This window comes from Podarcis liolepis (genome assembly GCF_965112155.1).
Source record: "Podarcis liolepis genome assembly, chromosome: 9".
Classification (NCBI taxonomy): domain Eukaryota; kingdom Metazoa; phylum Chordata; class Lepidosauria; order Squamata; family Lacertidae; genus Podarcis; species Podarcis liolepis.
Window position 1 is genome coordinate 37,586,575 of NC_139564.1, and position 17,632 is coordinate 37,604,206.

The window sequence follows — 17,632 nt, forward strand, 5'->3', positions numbered from 1 at the left end:
TTGTTTCTAGATTCTGCTGTCCAGGTAAAATGGGAAAAAGAGATTAACATCTTTGGGGCACTTCTGGCAAGAGCCCCTCAGGCTATTGAAACTTCTTGATTAGTAAATGTGAGGGTTGTGGGGAGGAAGGTGTAATATTTGGGTGGCCACATCTTGGTTTAACGCTCCTATGAGCCTGATGCTCTTTTGCTTGGTTCCAAATTTACAAATGATGAGGGAGGAATGGCAGAGGTTACTGTGTAAGGCGACAGTGAATTTACCATCTCTCTAGCAGCTCACCTTGTTTGGAGCAAGCTTGGCTTTCTGTAATGGAGTCTGCCTTGAAGCTTCTCCAGGTCAAAACTGAAACTTCTTTTTGAGGTGCTGGCTATCATGGCAAAAGCTGGATATCTTTAGGGGTGCTTCAAAACACTTGCTAGATAATTTTAGTATCAGATCAAGCTGTGGATAACCAAACATAGAATCAAAAGCTTCCAAACTCCTCCTAGCTATATCGGAGGAGAAGAGAAGGTGGAAAGTTTGCTTTGGCTCATTCCTGCTTGTGTACATTGTACTATGCTCTTAGCAGGACACGTGAACATGGATATTGTGTTTCTCATGTTCTTCAGTCATCATGTCTACATCTATTCTTATTGTCATAACTGGCTATAACTTTCTTCAATAAGTAGCAGAAATGAATAGGCTACATAATATGGCACCTAAAATGAACTACAGACACTTCTGAACTATATTTTTTGTTTCTTTTATCGCCTTTACAGCACTGATTCTCTGATTATTTTTATGTATCAGCATGTACATTAATACTGATAAAATCTAAGCTATTTCAACAACATATACAGTATTTATCTTTGTAGTAATTACTTACAAATTCCAGTAACTTTGTACATTAGATTAATACGGATAGCTCAGAATCTACTTAAATTCAAATCTTGAATAACATGGGCTTTATTTCTTTAAACAAAATTAAAGCTTAGCATAATTTCCCCCTTAGAAACCGGAACCTAATATTTTCAGCCAGCAAATGTGGTGAATATTTAAGTACAAATGCTGTGACAGTCTGAAGAGGCTTCGTCTGTTATCCTGCAGAGGTGATATAAGAGGCAAAAGCAATTTATGTATGCTTTCTGTCCTGACAGCTGTGACAATGGCTCAAAATGCTAGGCCTGCCAAGAGCTTTTATCAAGTATGTTATAACAACTAGTAATAAGTGTAAATAATAAATGCTAAGATCTTATGGGAAACAGTGGCAACAGTAAACAGTTTTTGGTGCTTGCTGATGGGGAATCTGCTGGTCTTGGAATTCCCTGGCTTCCCAGTAGAGTTTTGGCCTGACAATAAACAACAGTTTAATACTTTATCTAATCCCAGCCAGGAGGTGAATTCAGCAGCAAGCTTTTGCAGATGTTCACATCCAATAATCTATCCATAATTGATGAAACAGGGAGGTCAGATGTAATGGTTGCTACTACTCCAGCAACAAATAAATGGTTATTGACAAAACAAGCCAGTGTGGCGCTGAGTACTGAGCAGTGACAAGCCTGAAAACAGTGCAGAGACGGAAGCAGGGATGAGGCTACCATCCTTCACCTTGAGGATTCTTCAATATGATGGGCAGCATAAGGGCCACCAAGACACACACACACACACCAGCAGATGGAGAGGATTTCTGAAAGGGGGAGATTCTTCAAAGACAGCGAAGAAAACAATGAGCTAGATGCAAGGTGCCTGAAGATTCGGGTAAGTAAAAATGCATGCTCTTGTACAGCAGCACTGTGATCCTGATGTCTGAATTGCTTTTATCACACTAATATGCCTACACTTATATACCTTGCTGTCAGGATGATGTTGCTTTGTTGATACCATGGTGTGTGTTTTAATTGGTGGGAATATAAACATAAGCTTTGGACTACTGAAGCCAATCAGCAATTGAAGGTTTCACAGATATTTGCTGATTGACTTCAATACTCTGAAATTAATGTTGTCATTTCCAGCAGTGAATATCCATAAAATAATAATATACCAGTTTTCCCCTAAGATAAGGGAATAAAACAATACAGGCAGAAGCATTTCTAAGTAAAAAAACACATGATTTGGATAATCACTTTCTTTTTTTCAAAACTACTGACGTTGAAGGAAAAGTTCTCAATCAATAAAAGCTTGCATTTGCAAAGGTTAAGTCCACAGAATTGCAAGAAATTCACTGTACTATTGACTGAATAAAAAATTAGACCTTTACATGCAAATAAAAACTGAAATCTTGGGCACATTTAAATGAAAAAATACAATACTTTTATGATGTTTAGTAGCTGATATCATAGTGTATAAAACAGTGGAGAGCAGTAGCATTACTGTATTGCTACATGCAATCATAAAAAGATTTCAGTCAATAATATTTTAAATATTGATATTACTACATTCACAGTATGGAATGGCCGGTTTATTTATTTTACTGTTTACTATCAACATTTCTGATTAGAACTGAAATTATGAAATACATGTCTGTTTAAAATAAATTGACAGAATGAGCAGGCTTAACTAATATTTCCGGTTTTATTGTGAAAGGGATGCCCAACTATAATTAATAAGTAAAATTTATACATATTTAAAAGTTGAGATCAGATGAACTCCAGCAGAATAGAATGAGGAAACACTCCCACTTTTTGAACATAAACATAATTTGAGCTCAATTATTTCCAAAATTTTATTAAATGATTTATATTTATCTGCTTTTAAAAGTCACTGACAAAGTGTTTGCAAGCAAAGTGAGAATATGAAACAAATCTATTTAATTTTACATTGGTACACATTATATATCAGCCATGTAAATAAGCCGACAAAAGTTACTAGCCTGCATTTTTTCTACAATCCTGTTAAGCGGCTAGCAGACTGCATTTTCACACTAGTCATGGAGGAAATGACTTTCCTCCCTCCATGGTTAGCATGGAAAGTATGTAGATCAGCAGAAGAGGGAGAGAGTTATCTGACCCTCCTCAATCAGCTGGGTCACTCTATTGTGATGTTAGCTGTATAAGCACAAGGCCAGTAGGTGACACTGTGCAAGGAGGCTAGAGATTGCAAGTAGGAAAGTAAAGCTAGCTGTGTTTTTCCACTCCTAACATGGTATCCTGGCTCTCTCTTAACCCTACTTTGTGTAGGGAGGGGAATGGCAAATTGCTATATTTAAGCTGGTTCTATATCATGTATTATATTTTCTCTACATGAAGAACAGCCATGCAGGGTGGAAAAAACATGTATGTCATAGGGCAGAGAGCTGCGGATAGAGATCAAGAGAAAGTTGGCAGTGGAAACAGATAGTAAATTCCTGTGTATCATTTGAAGCTACTGGTAGCCCTCTAGCACTTGATTCCTCCCTCCCCTAGTAAGGCTTTTTAAGGCAATTAATTTGGCAGGACGGAAGGGCAAAGCAAGAGAAAGCTAGCATATCTATAATAGAAAGCAAGGAAAGGGTTAATAATATAGTAAACTATCTTATTAATGTTTATATACTGTCCTTGCTTCCCACAGGGGCTGAGGGCAGTACACAACAGTATAAAAATACTACCATTTACACTACTTAAAACACCTAAAATTGAAAAACTAAAAACATTGTCATACCATAACAAACCCAATATCAGCAGTGAAGGATCCCAAAAGCCCACGTTTTCCTCCTAATAAATAAAGGTCTTTTTGGTAGTCATGGGCTGTGAACCTTTTACAAAGGAAGTTGCATAGCATCTATAGCTTGTTTTATAATCACAGGATGTACACAAGTGGACCTAGATGGGCAGGTGAGGCAGGGAGAACAAGAGGATTGCTTGAATCAGCCTGTGTATGAATTTTAATTGTACAACTAGCTCATTTGGAATGCAGTGGTAAATAAATATTACAAGGCAGAAATTCAACAGATACAGCTTTTCAGATCACCTGCTTACATACACAGCTATCTTTATTTGTCTGATGCAACTGAAAGGAACAATACTCTACCTTCAAAGCCACACATAATGAATGTCAAGTCAGAGAGACAAGTCAGTTTTCTGAATGACTTGCTAGCAATGCAAAAAACACTTTTTTCATCTAAGGTGTACATCTACTACATGTTTTACAAAGCTCCTTGTTACCAGGTGCAACCATCCACATGGCATCAGACAACTGCAGGTCATTCTAACAAAATTCAGATTATAATTGCGTCATAAAAAGGTAAAGGGACCCCTGACCATTAGGTCCAGTCGTGACCGACTCTGGGGTTGCGGCACTCATCTCGCTTTATTGGCCGAGAGAGCTGGCGTACAGCTTCTGGGTCATGTGGCCAGCACGACTAAGCCGCTTCTGGAGAACCAGAGCAGCGCACAGAAATGCCGTTTACCTTCCTGCCAGAGCGGTATCTATTTATCTACTTGCACTTTCGAACTGCTAGGTTGGCAGGAGCAGGGACCGAGCAACGGGATCTCACCCTGTTGCGGGGATTCGAACCGCCAACCTTCTGACCAGCAAGTCCTAGGCTCTGTGGTTTAACCCACAGTGCCACCCGTGTCTAACCAAAGTATTTTAAAGCATGCAAATGAGTTTAGCTTCTGTCAGAAGCAACTTTGGTGGTTTTATATACTGTACAGTACAGTAGACAATCAGGGAGGTCAGAGTTGTAAAAGAGTGGCCATCTTCATTCTTTCAATGCATGCCTCTCTCAGGAGAATCATTTCTAATGTGTGCTAGTGATTAACTGAAATCAGCGTGGGGAAGGTGGAGAGAAAGTGGCACAAATGAGAACAAGCTTGAACTTTACTGATTACTGTTTTAATGCCAACTTACAATAGCCACCTTGGTGATAAACAGCTAGGGGGACAACCCCAGCAAGAGCAACAGAATAAGGCCAGCTCTGGTGACAAATATCTGTTCCCTTTGGACTTTCTGTGGTCAAAAGGAAATGTAGTATAAAGTGAGAAGTGCATGTAAGGAAGAGGAGTTTGTAGATTTAAGAGCAGAAAATCTTAAGTATTAAGGGGGGAGCCATATGGGGTATCTGTGCTCCCCAAAATATATGAATTGAGCCACACTGTTACCAGATAAACTGCCACATTCTGCATTAGCTGAAGTTTTTGAGTCATCTTCCAAGACATAGAGTGCATTATTCCTGACGTGTACCCAAGCAGCTATCCTGGCTGCAGGGCTGATAGCTGATCATATTTTCCTAGTGCATTATAGACCCCTGTCTCTGAAACCCACTTCTAATACAAATTCACCTAGTGCCAACCAGCTGGGGAGGCAGACCTCAGAACACCAGGATCAACTACCCTCTTGTGACGAAGAAAGAGACTATAATCTTTTCGAATTCCAGTCATTCCTAAATGCCATTAGGCCCTATAGTTCAACTTGCTCCAAACACACAAGCCTATTTCTATTCATATTTGAGTAAAGTATGCTTTAATATATGTGCTTAATGGACAACAGGTTTTGATGAAGGTGACTGTAGCCCATCACCCATGTGCTGTGGCCTGACCAGTGTTTAACCACTTCCTTGTTCTCGAGGTTCCAGACAAGCAGCGGAAACAGGAGAAGAACAGAGGAAGATACCTGTTGGATCGCACCAAAAGCTTATATAGTCTGGCATCCAGTTCTCACAGTGGCAAGCCAGATGCATAACACAAGAGCAACAGCGCTCTTCCTACTTGTGTTCCCTGGCAACTATTATTCAGAGGCACATCCCCTCCTGTGACAGAGATGGCTTAAATTGCATTTATTAAAGTATCCACTTAAAGTCAGTTTTGCTGTAATGAATACATATCATTCAATCATTAAGCACCTCAAGGGAGAAAATCCAGTTCCAATCTTTAGACAAGGTGGGCACACAATTGTACTTAAATCAGGCAATGTAATAGTGTCGCCTTTTAAAACTCGTGTTTCAGGTGGATTACCTCGAACCTTTGTTTTCTGTGCTGTTTGCATTGTGGAAGGAGAGTAATAGCAAAATGGCAAAAGGAACCGACGACAGGCAGAAATTGGAGGCAACAGCATCTGAAAAAAGCTGTGCCTTTTAGATTCTCCCAGAAGGAGTCTGCTTGAGGTGGCCCACAGAACAAAGGGATAAAGAAGATGAAAACTCTGATGCAAAGCAGGAAAATAACTGTTGAGACCCCTGAGTGTATACCTGAATAGTCCCATGCTGTGTGGCAAGACCCTTTTAGCATGCTACAGAAGCTGGTGATGAACTACACATTACCATGTGGCAAACTGGCTTCCAGCAGTATTGTCTGCATGTTACAAGTAATGATAACCAGTAGTCCTCTGGGAGCAGAATGCAATGATTTCATCTCTGTAAGCATCTGAGCTCCCCTTGGATAAAGGGACCATTAAACTGAGAACAGAAGCGTAAATTTTAAGCCAATGATTTCTAATTGGATAGTAAAGCTCACATGTGCTCAATGGAATTGAAAACAGCAGATATTTTACCACTGTATATATATTGATCACTGTTGAGGATTAGAGGCTTCTATAAAACATTTTTCATTCCTCACTGTGCACTTTTTCTTAGTAAGCATTGCACTTTATTTTTACGATTCTGTAAATTTCTTCTGTCGGGATATTATAATTAAATGGTATACCACATTTAGTATTACATATATAACATGTATGACATGACAAATAATTATAATTATAATTATAATTATAATGGGGACTAACTTTGACTTTAACTTCCTCTGTATTATAATTCTGGTTATTACACTGTTTACAGGAAAAAGTATTCTAACTAGAAATACTAGCTATTTTAATCAATGTTTGTATGTTCAATATATTCTACTGAAAAAGGAGTGTCAAACTGCTAATCCCATGAAGTGAAAAACTAGGCTATGGTAATCTTTAAGCAACAGCAATGTTCTTTTGGGTTCACCAAAGCTTCTCAAGTTTGATTTTGACCATAACAATGTGGGAAATCCTGCTTCTGTTTTGAAAAAGTATGTTTGATAGCTGGGGAAAATGCCCAAATAGATTTTTAGCTCTATCTGTTTCTGTTTCATTTATTTATCCTAATTCAGCTTTATGGCCAACAGGAAAACTGTATTAAAACAGCAGGAAGGAAAGTTTATAAGCTGCTATAAGGTATATCTGAAAATTCAGGGTTTCACTTAATGAGTCTTTTGTAGTACTATTATTTTGAAACAACAGAGAAAAAAATACAATTGAGAATTGCTTCAATCATTCTTAGAAACCAGTTCCTGTGCTTGTATTTAATTATCTTAGGTTGTCTGTATATAAAACGAGCTGTCTGAAAACTAAGAATTGACATAGAATTAAGTTACCGAGCTAATAGTTTTATCTCTTTTCAGAATTCAATCCATTAAGAGAACAATATATAAACCAAACCCACCACAGATATGATAGCTTAAATAGTAAGTTCAATAATGTATATTAGGTAATGAACCAACTCTTTAAAAAACTTACTTCTATTGCTGTCTTTTCTTCTCCAACTGTATGATATGCTAGACCCAAACAGTAGGCAGCTTCTCCTTCCATCTTTTTGTTCCCCGCTAAATAAGAGGTATCAAGGCAATAATTATCATTAAGATTTATCATCAGAAAGCTTAAAAACTAATGCGATGCCTGGTACTTGATATGCATTTCTAAATATCATGTTTTTACATTAATACTTTATTATTACTTATATCCTCAACCTGTAGATCAGTTGTGAACACCAGTTGTGGTGGGATGGTAGTGCTCACTTGACCTCCTGAGAAGCTGCTGCTTACCAAGAGAGGGGGAAGGAAGAGGCAGAGGGGAGGATGGCATGGTGCTCCTGCCAGTGGGTTCACACTGCACGGACCTCCCCACTGCCTCCTTCTTCTGGGAAGCAGTAGCAGCAACTCAGCTGCTGGGAGGTTACATGAATGCTACTGTCCCATCACACTACATTTTCTGTAGATGTAAGTTATCAGCAAGCAATACCATAACAAAGCAGCCTTCTCCTGTTTTAGTCAATGGCGAGCAGTGACCAGGTAGTTAAGTAGAACTGTAGTGTCAGGAGAATACAAGCTGTGCTCCAGCAGAAGCTGGGAGTGAGCTGCTTTATCAATCTCTGTGTATCCAGGAGAGAGGGTTCCTCCATATGCAAGTAGGAGAACTATTGGAAGGTCAGGGCATCTCAGGTTTTTAGAGCCAGCCCTGATTCCAGACATATAAGTGGTAGTTCAATTAAGGATAAAGTTTTTGGGTTGTATCAAATTAGGTTCATCTCAGAGTAAATCCACTGAAATTAATGGGCCTAAGTTAATAATGGTCATTAATTTTAATGGGTCTAGAACTAATATTGGATACTCTCTGCTGCTTCCATGCATATTACAACAAAGGTAGCCATTTAAACATGCCCGTGAAATTTACAATTACTAGTTAACTGTTGAGCCCCTGCACAAAACCAACGATTCATCGCATAGCCCCTAATATTTACACACTTCTGAAATGAATATGTTTAAATTACACACAACTTCATAACTATACAACTACGAAGGGGGGGGGGTTAGGATTTGCGGCTTAAGGAATGTTTCTGCAGAAGGAAGAAATATCAGCATTCAGACCAATGATCTCCAGAATAAATCTTTTTGTTAAAAGCATGCTGAAGAACAATCTTTAGACAAAGGTTGACAAAAAAGGGAAGCACTGTTTTCTTTAAAATAATCTGCAATCATAAACAGACTGAGTGCAAAGTTCCTCCCATGTCAAGGAGAAAACCAAAGTTTGAATACCAAGTACTGGTGAGGTGTGAAAGTCAGAGCAGTACCCTGATTAGTCAAGATCTTCTTGATAGTAGGTATTTATCCATAATCTGGGGCAATGTGTGCAGTATGGAGCCCACTCTACTTCTCTCAGAATCTTTTCAGCTGAAATGGTACAATTGCTGATCACCAAAGGGTTTCCACAACTTATACTATCTCCAATATTTGGCTGCAGACTAGAAGCAGGCTGAGCAGACCCTGCTTCAGTGGAAGGCAGACCAACCAAGTGGGAAGGTAAAGGTAAAGGTACCCCTGCCCGTACGGGCCAGTCATGTCTGACTCTAGGGTGGTGCGCCCATCTCACTTAAGAGGCCGGAGGCCAACGCTGTCCGGAGACACTTCCAGGTCACGTGGCCAGCGTGACGAAGCTGCTCTGGCGAGCCAGCACCAGCGCAGCACACAGAAACGCCGTTTACCTTCCCGCTATAAAGCGGTACCTATTTATCTACTTGCACTTAAGGGTGCTTTTGAACTGCTAGGTGGGCAGGAGCTGGGACCGAAAGACGGGAGCTCACCAAGTGGGAAAGGCCTATGCAAATGGCCACACCTTTGATACTTGCAACCACCCGCTTAGGGATAAATAAGACACAAGGAGACATGTATTTTAGTTAATGGACTAAATAAGGCCACAACTTTATTGGTTACAGCATGTGAGTGGTATTGGCTTAGGCACTGGATCAAACAATCTATATATGACTCCACCCTGTTCAGCGGGGAGTCATCCAAAGGTTAACAACCAGTGGGAGGAGCTTGTTGATGCAAATACAATTGGAAGCTTCCCCTGACGTCACAGAGGGTCGTGCCATGGCCCTAGCCACCAGCAGGGCATCAGACAGGATCCACGACAGCCGGATTCCTTTAACGGAATACCCAAAAAGGGGAGAGGTAGGTGATGGCCACAACCTGCCCTCCAACACACAACACATATTCCAATGCCTAACCGCCAATACCTGAAAAGTTGTGACGATTTGCTACAAGGTAAGCGAAAAACCAAGAGGCTGGTGCCAATTGGCGGCAGAATGAGGGGACGGTGCTGCCACGGCCGCTTGAAATGGCTGACGGGCGCGGCGCAGCAGCTGGGTAATGACGCAGAGGGCCAAACACACACCCCACCCCGCTGACATGGGAACTGGCTCCCGCTTGCAACTCCTCTCCTCTGGAAGGAGGAGAGGCTATGCTCTACTTCTGCATAAGCAAGAGTGAGCACCACGGCAAAGCAGTCCCCATGCGGCTGAGTTTGTGCATGAAGGAAGTTAAGACTACATAGTATCTACCTAAATCAACTTATCTCTTGAGGAAGTACTCTAATAATTTTGATATTCTGTGAGTAAGTTAAAGTGTATGTATGCATGCATGCATGTGAGACTTAGAAACACAATTCTTCTAATGGGCAAATCTTGATACATCCTTTTGCCCAGGCTTTGTTTGCTATTTAAGTTGGTTTTAATTATTGGCTTACTGATAAGCATTGTCTGGCTTTATTTGTTTATTTAGCTGCGTGCAACTTATGCTGGGACTGCTTGCTGAAGGGCAAGCCATAAATGCATGTAATAAATAAATAAATACAGTTGGTACTAAAACAAACAAACAAACAAACAAACAAACAAACAAACAAACAGAAGTGCTCTAAACTTTCCAAGTTTCCTAAAACCCTTAGCACAGAAAGCACAAAACCCTTTCCCCAATAATCAATCTTTTATCTTAGTCACTAAGAAAGTCACTTTTCACTAAGGTGAAAAAGCTTATCAGCTCTGATACAAACAAATGATTTTATTTTCATAATTAGCTGACAGACCAATAAGCAATGCCAGCCAAGTAACAGTGAATAATCAGTGAACAACCGCAACCAGCAGTGCTGCCAGTGACCTTACTTCCGATTATGGACTCATTGTTTTACAAAAGTACTCTCAGGAGACTACATTTTTGGTGTTAAAAGCTTTCAAGAAATAAATGGATTCCTACTTGTCAGCAAGCAGGTACTTCTGTTTTACAACAAGATTTAGAAATATATTGATAGCATTTGTCTTGAATTTCATAGAAAATAATCACCAAACACTTGATGTTTTTTACTTTACTCCTGGGAAAGAACAGGCCTGCACATTAAAGAGAGAAATGCAGGAGTGTTATTTTCTACCCACCTTCTTTTGCCATTTCAAGTGCTTTTATTAGAGTTCTGATGGCCTGTTGGTGTTCTTTATTTCCTAGCATTTTGTCTGCTAGTAATGTGTAAATTCTCCAGAGATGCTCACAGGCTAGTGAAGTGAGAGTCTTGCCTGTATCATCTTTCCATATCCGTCCCACTGTCAGTTGATAGAATGCTTCATAATGTTCTGCGGCTTTCAGGAACTGACCTGAAGAATGTAAGCCAGTCATAATGATAAGGCATCTACGTAGTTTACAAAATATTCTTGAAGAACTCTCATCATTAGCTACTCCCAATAGGATATCACTTACTGATTAAAGGCACAATATTTGAGAATAACATTATGATAAAGGGACAATATTTTGATATGCCAATTCAAAGACAAAAATTTGGGGTGTGTCCACACCAATATTGGAAGAACAGACATGCAGATCTCCATTTACACATGTCCAAAATCCGTGCGACCATGTATATGCGCCAAACCTGGAAGTGACCGGAAACATCATAAAGATTCATTGAAGCATCACTAAAAGGGAAGAACGGGAGCAGAGTGGGGTGGGGCATTTGCAGGCTTTTTCAATAGGTTTCAATTATACACAATTTCACCGACATTCGTGGTGCCTCAGAATGTAGCCCCCCCACAGAATGCAGCTACTTGTAATATAGAGCACTACATATTTCTTTGTGCAGAGATATCCTGGCAGTAATAGTTAGGACCAGTATACAATATAAAGTAATTGCATGTTTATTTTGTTTGTTATTAGTTTCAGTCTGCAAAGCAAATAAAAATGATTTCTAGACAAATACAGCCTTCAGAAGATTGTCTATACAGGTACACCTTGAACTGTGTGTTTCTCTTAATTTGGAGTTCACTGGAAATAAAAGCCGACAGTAGATCATTAATCACCAGTACTTACTAATGAATTTACCGTATTTTTTGCACCATAACACTCACTTTTTTCCTCCTAGAAAGTAAGGGGAAATATCTGTGCGTGTTATGGAGCGAATGCCTGTGGGTAGCGGGGGGGATCTGCTGCAGTCGTGAGCAGAGGATCCATGGTTCCCCTTCCTTCCCTCCTCCGTGGTTACAAAGCATGGATCCACATGGATCCTCAGGATTTTTGCATTGGGCTACTCCAAACTCACTGTCAGATCACATGTCTGTGGCCATAGCATGAACCACAAAAATCATATATCCACTATTTCGTTTAGAATATTTTTTTTCTTGTTTTCCTCCTCTAAAAACTATGTGCGTGTTATGGTCTGGTGCGTGTTATAGAGCGAAAAATACGGTAAATACTTTTAAAGCTATTGTTCTTGAAAAGACTACACTATTGCGCCAACCCAGCTGCTTAGTGGGCTTTTGTGCGCATGATTCTCCAGGATGCAAGGCTCTGGCATCTTGTCAGAATCTTTAAGGCTATCCACACACATCTGCCCCTGAACTGGACTTAGCTTGATGAAACACACATGTATCTAGGGGTAAACTCATTCCAACATGCATAAGCACTCATTAGCTGGACTGAAACATATGACTCAACCTGCTATCTATAGTTTCATTATAGAATTGCAGCTAACAACAGGGAAATGTTTTTTAAAAGAAGTGTTTATATTCTGTTATCGAGCATATAATTTTTGGTGTTTGTTCCATTGCCTTTGATCTTGCTTGTAAAATATAGTTTTTTTGAGACTAACACTGTCCATGTCCCTGCCTTGTAAAGTCAGCTGTAAATCTTGGAATGAAACAGATGATTTCCACAAATGATATTGTCCCCAGAAATATGCTTTTAGACATACTCTTCAAAAATATGCCCTCAGAAGTTCAATGGAAAACGGAAGAAATCTCCAAGTGATTACTTTGGACAACTATGTCCATATCATAGAGATCCCAAGCAAGGAGCCACTAATAAAAAGTTGGAAAATATAATTTCCCACCCCAAGGCTAGTGTTGGTTGGGAGATGTGAGGAGTAAAATCAGCTGAGTGCAACAATATGAATTTATCACATATCAATAGAAGAAAATGTGATCCAGTGGCTCAGATCAATGAGCCATTTCAATCAAGAAACTTGATCTGAGTCCTGGGAGAGACGCATAGGCAAAAGTGAGTTCTCAGATGCTGAATATACATTTTTATGGAGAATACCCCATCACTGAGGTCTCTTCCATATATAGGTGGAAGGTCTGGGCCTTTCTAGACAATTCCTCAAAGCAAACTCTGGCATTCTGATTCATGCATATTTAGCTTGTCAATCTACCCACTGGAGTTTTGAGAGAAAGACTGGAAATTGAAATAAAAATTAAAAGACTATGAGGGGGGAAATGCTACTAAATGTCACACAACAGTCACATATATAAAGCATCTGTGTCTACTCTTTTTCCGCTAAGGGCCTACTGTGAGAAATATAGTTGCAGAAAGCTTTCCATTATATAGTGACTTTTTGACTGCAACTGGAGAAACCAGGTATATCAATAATTCTATTCTCTCTCAAACTGATTTTGAGTTTAGATGGTTAAAGGAACACATTTAGAAACTTAATCCTGATAGTCAGAACTGTGATGAGCTAATAGAGAACAAATCACAAATAATTAAACTATAGGGCCTTTCTAGCAGGATTCTGCTACACTAGTTGATAACAGGATCAAATATAGATGAAAACATCAATGTATTCAAAACTACAAAATATAGGATTAGGATAAGAAAGTCAGTTGTGGACAAAATCCAATATATCAGTTATGCCAACTGAGAGGCTATAAAATATGGTGGAAGCCATATGCTGGCACAATACTCATGATATTCTGTGCATCAACGCAGCCATTCCACTGCTGAAGATGTATTGGTAAAGGTGTGGACCCCTTCAAGCTATACTGTAGCTATACTCCTGAAGGCACAACTTTGCACCTGCCCTGAACCTGGCACAGGAAATTTCCCTTCTATTGACTTCAATGGTGTGGGAGGGAGAATTAAAAAAATAGCTGTCTCTGTATCAATGTTCACTCTGCCCACCTCACCAAGACCAAGCATAGGATGTGATGTAACTCAGCACGAAATCAACATTTTCTACCACCTGCATATAAACCTCACAAGGAGACCATAACTCAGGTGATTGGGCACATAGTGTGAACCAATGCTTAGAGTTCATAAAGTTGGACTGAGAGGAAACTATGGAGAAAAGGCACTTTCACAAAACAGCTTGCTCTCACAGCACACATGGCCCATGGGAACTTGAGCATGCTGTTAACACAAGGGCCCTAACAGGTAGTGTGCCTTGGCCTCTGGACGTGAACACCTAACACCAAAATCCACTCCAACAAGTGAGAGTGCCAGGACAGTGCACCTCACCCAGGTAAGCAAGGGAATGGGGAACAGATCCCATATTGCATAGATGCTGTGATGGTCATATGTGACTGATCTTAGGAAACCAGCTGCAGATAATCCCATAATTAACCATAGGTATGGTAGGAGTTTATATCATTGTTATTTTGTAAGAAAGCGGGTGTTTTAAAAGTTGCACAGTCACTTGTGGAGGAAATATGAGCAAAGGAAAAGGGAAAAAAGAAAAGAAAACATGATATGTTCATTCATCAGGAATTAAGATTAGTCCCAAATATACTCACTACAAACCAGTGAAGAGTTAAGCATGCTTGAGAACTTTTGATTTCATTGCTCTCCCCTCCCCCTGTTTAAAGAAAATCTGTAGAAAGTATTCTAAACACCTTGAAGAGAAATGCAGTTCCATTTAAAAGGAGCTCTCTAACTTACCTGAGCAATATCACCCTAAATTGCATGAACATAGGTAAAGGACCCCAGGACGGTTAAGTCCAGTCAAAGGTGACTATGGGGTGCAGTGCTCATCTTGCCGGCATTTGTCCACAGGCAGCTTTCTGGGCCAGCATGACTAAACCGCTTCTGGCACAATGGAACACTGTGATGGAAACCAGGGCGCATGGAAACGCTGTTTACCCTCCCGCTGCAGTGGTACCTCTTTATCTATTGACACTGGTATGCTTTTGAACTGCTAGGTTGGCAGGAACTGGGACAGAGCAATGGGAGCTCACACCATTGCACAGATTTGAACCACCAACCTTCTGATCAGCACAAACATATCATACGCTTGAAAACACAGCACTTTTACATACCATTACACGAATCACTAACAGAAATTAAAGAATTGCTAAAAATGCTTATAATTTAAGAGGCCCCCAGGATACAGCATCAAATCAATCAGTTAATCTTTGTTTTTTAATAGCTGAAATGACACTGTATAACTGCAAGCTTCTTTCAATAGGGGGTCCCCATTCTAAACTATTATGCTAATGGAAAGACAATACTCATATATTAAAATGAATTAAATATAGTAAATAATTCATTTTTCATAGAAACTAGAAATGTGAGTGCAAAAGATTTGTGGCTTTAAAAAAAAGTTTACATTTTGAATAATAATCTGGAATCCGGGCTACATTTAAACTGCAATGTATCCTTCCTGATTTTGGGAGGGTGGCAGGTATAGCTCCCCCCCCCGAACTATATGACGTAAATGGAAATGCATATTCACATAGATCTCTATGGTTTCTGAATACTATTCTTCTTTACACTTATTCTTCTATATAACTGCAAAAGTGTAAATTTTTATTAGGAAAGAATTATCTTAGGCAAATATGAATGAAAAAGGATATATATGATCTTTATCATTCTGCACTGTTTTTGAGCAGAAAGATTGACTAGATATTAACACAAATGGGTTTAAATGTGAAGCTGCCATAAAAGCAGGCACATAAATGTAATTCTCCCAGACGCTATTTTGATGCACATTTTTGATTCCATGAATATTTTATGAAATGGCCCAAACTAAAGCCATATAACATTCCTGCATTACTGATGCCTGCGCCCGTAAGCTACAAACATTAGAGGCATGATTGAATGCATTAAAATGAACTCATTCAGCAGCACATTGATTACTTGAAGGCAGGGGAAGAAAAAGAAGAGTTACCCCACTTAAGAAAACAGTACACAAATTTGAAGTTTACAATACAGAAAAATAAAGACGGATGATTGGAAGAATGTGATATTTAATAAGTAAATAAATGCAAATCTCTCTTAGGTCTGTATGTAACAAACTGACATTAATTAGGTCCACAGATTGCTTCAAGTATTATTCAGGTAATTCAAAACGTCGCAATCCGCAAGATGCATCGACTGACCTGTTCTAGCTCCATGTTTCAGCAATATCAAGAGAAACTAATTATTTCCTTTTCTGCTAGACTTTACATTTTGCAATGAAAATAACCCACTTGAAAACAATGGTGTAAAAATAATCTGACATGTCTATGTGGCGCATTTGTTCAGCAGCATTATGATAGAAAGCACATTTAATTTTATATTGTCCACATTGTACTGGAAACTTTAAAAGAAGCTAAAATTGAGAGAGAGAGCCAATAACATTTTATTACAATTTTAATCTATATTTGGGGGAATAAGCTACTATATGGTATGTAGCAGCTCTAAAATCTGTATCTGGTGGAATAAGCTGTTATACAGTACAGTACTGACGATACACCTCTTTACGGTGGCTTTTGACACCTGAGGTGTATATTTTTAGAACCCACCTTATTTCTTGTGATTGTAAGTTACTTTAAACAGTTTTTAACATTGTGTTTTAATCTGTTGTAAAGCACCCAGAGACATTAGTGTGAAGAGCGGATAATAAATTATAATAATTATAATAATAATACACAATTCTAAAATCTGTTAGCAGTGAGAGTTACTAGAAGCTTTGTGTTTAAGCACTCACCTGGTAGCCATAGGCAAGGAGGAATTGCATGCTGGCATCCGCCAAAGGGCAAAGTGGTTTTTTAATGAATTCGGAACACAATGAACATAGAAATGAAGGCTAAATATTATATTAAATAGCTAAAAAGAAAGCTACAAAGCATTACAATTATGCTTACATCCTTGAGGTTGCCAGCAACCCTATCAGCTATGGACATGACTCCTGAAACTGGAGCTCGGCCAGTGCACCACACTTTCTGCTTTCTCTGGCATATGCTGATTATTATAAATCTTTAAAAACCTAGCAGAGGTGGTCTAGAGGCTTATGTACTGTTAAGGTGTTTGGGAGACCGCCAACATAGATAGCTTCTAAGACTAGCATATAGTGTCAGGTCCAGGTGCTAGCATGGGATCAGCAGAAACCTATCACAGAGATTAAAATTCCCACAAGGTTCCATCTCAATATATAACTTAGCTGTGAGAAACTTAACATTTTATAAAAGAAACAGAATTAACCCCTTAAAGCCCCCTGGCCCCCAGGTTTTGCAGGCATGAAAGCAGCATTGCCATATTACCATAGAAATCTCCTCAAAATCACAATAATATTATTCCATGATGTGACAGCACAGAAAGCAGGTTGGGTATTCTATCCTTCCTCTCTGCTCAGCTTCCTCCTCCAGCCCAAGCACAGATATACAGTAGGTTTGCTGGGGGAAATACAGATTCGCCTATACTGTTAAGTTGTGGCTGAACATATCAGACGACACAGCGATTCTTCAAACAGCTCTTGTTTATTCACAGGCCAGAACAGAACTGAACTGAAGGGTTCAGCCAGCCTGCTTATACAGAGCTCCACTACAACGCAACAGTAACAACTTTCTGTAACTATCCAATCACTGAGCGTCACTTTCAATTCCTTATCTGCATATGTGGACCTGAGTGAAAACTATCTACAGTATCCC

At 39.4% G+C, this 17,632-nt stretch overlaps 1 protein-coding gene across 3 annotated transcripts in view; it reads right to left on the reverse strand.

Annotated features, from left to right (window-relative positions):
• Positions 1 to 17,632, reverse strand: part of TTC29 (tetratricopeptide repeat domain 29) — a 111,850-nt gene that overhangs the window by 53,271 nt on the left and 40,947 nt on the right. For all 3 annotated transcript variants that reach the window (XM_083520075.1, XM_083520074.1, XM_083520076.1), the window contains exons 7-8: positions 10,898 to 11,110; positions 7,435 to 7,520 (exon numbers count right to left, since the gene is read on the reverse strand). In XM_083520075.1, coding sequence (XP_083376201.1) covers positions 7,435 to 7,520; positions 10,898 to 11,110 — 299 coding nt within the window. The remainder of the gene's footprint in view (positions 1 to 7,434; positions 7,521 to 10,897; positions 11,111 to 17,632) is intronic.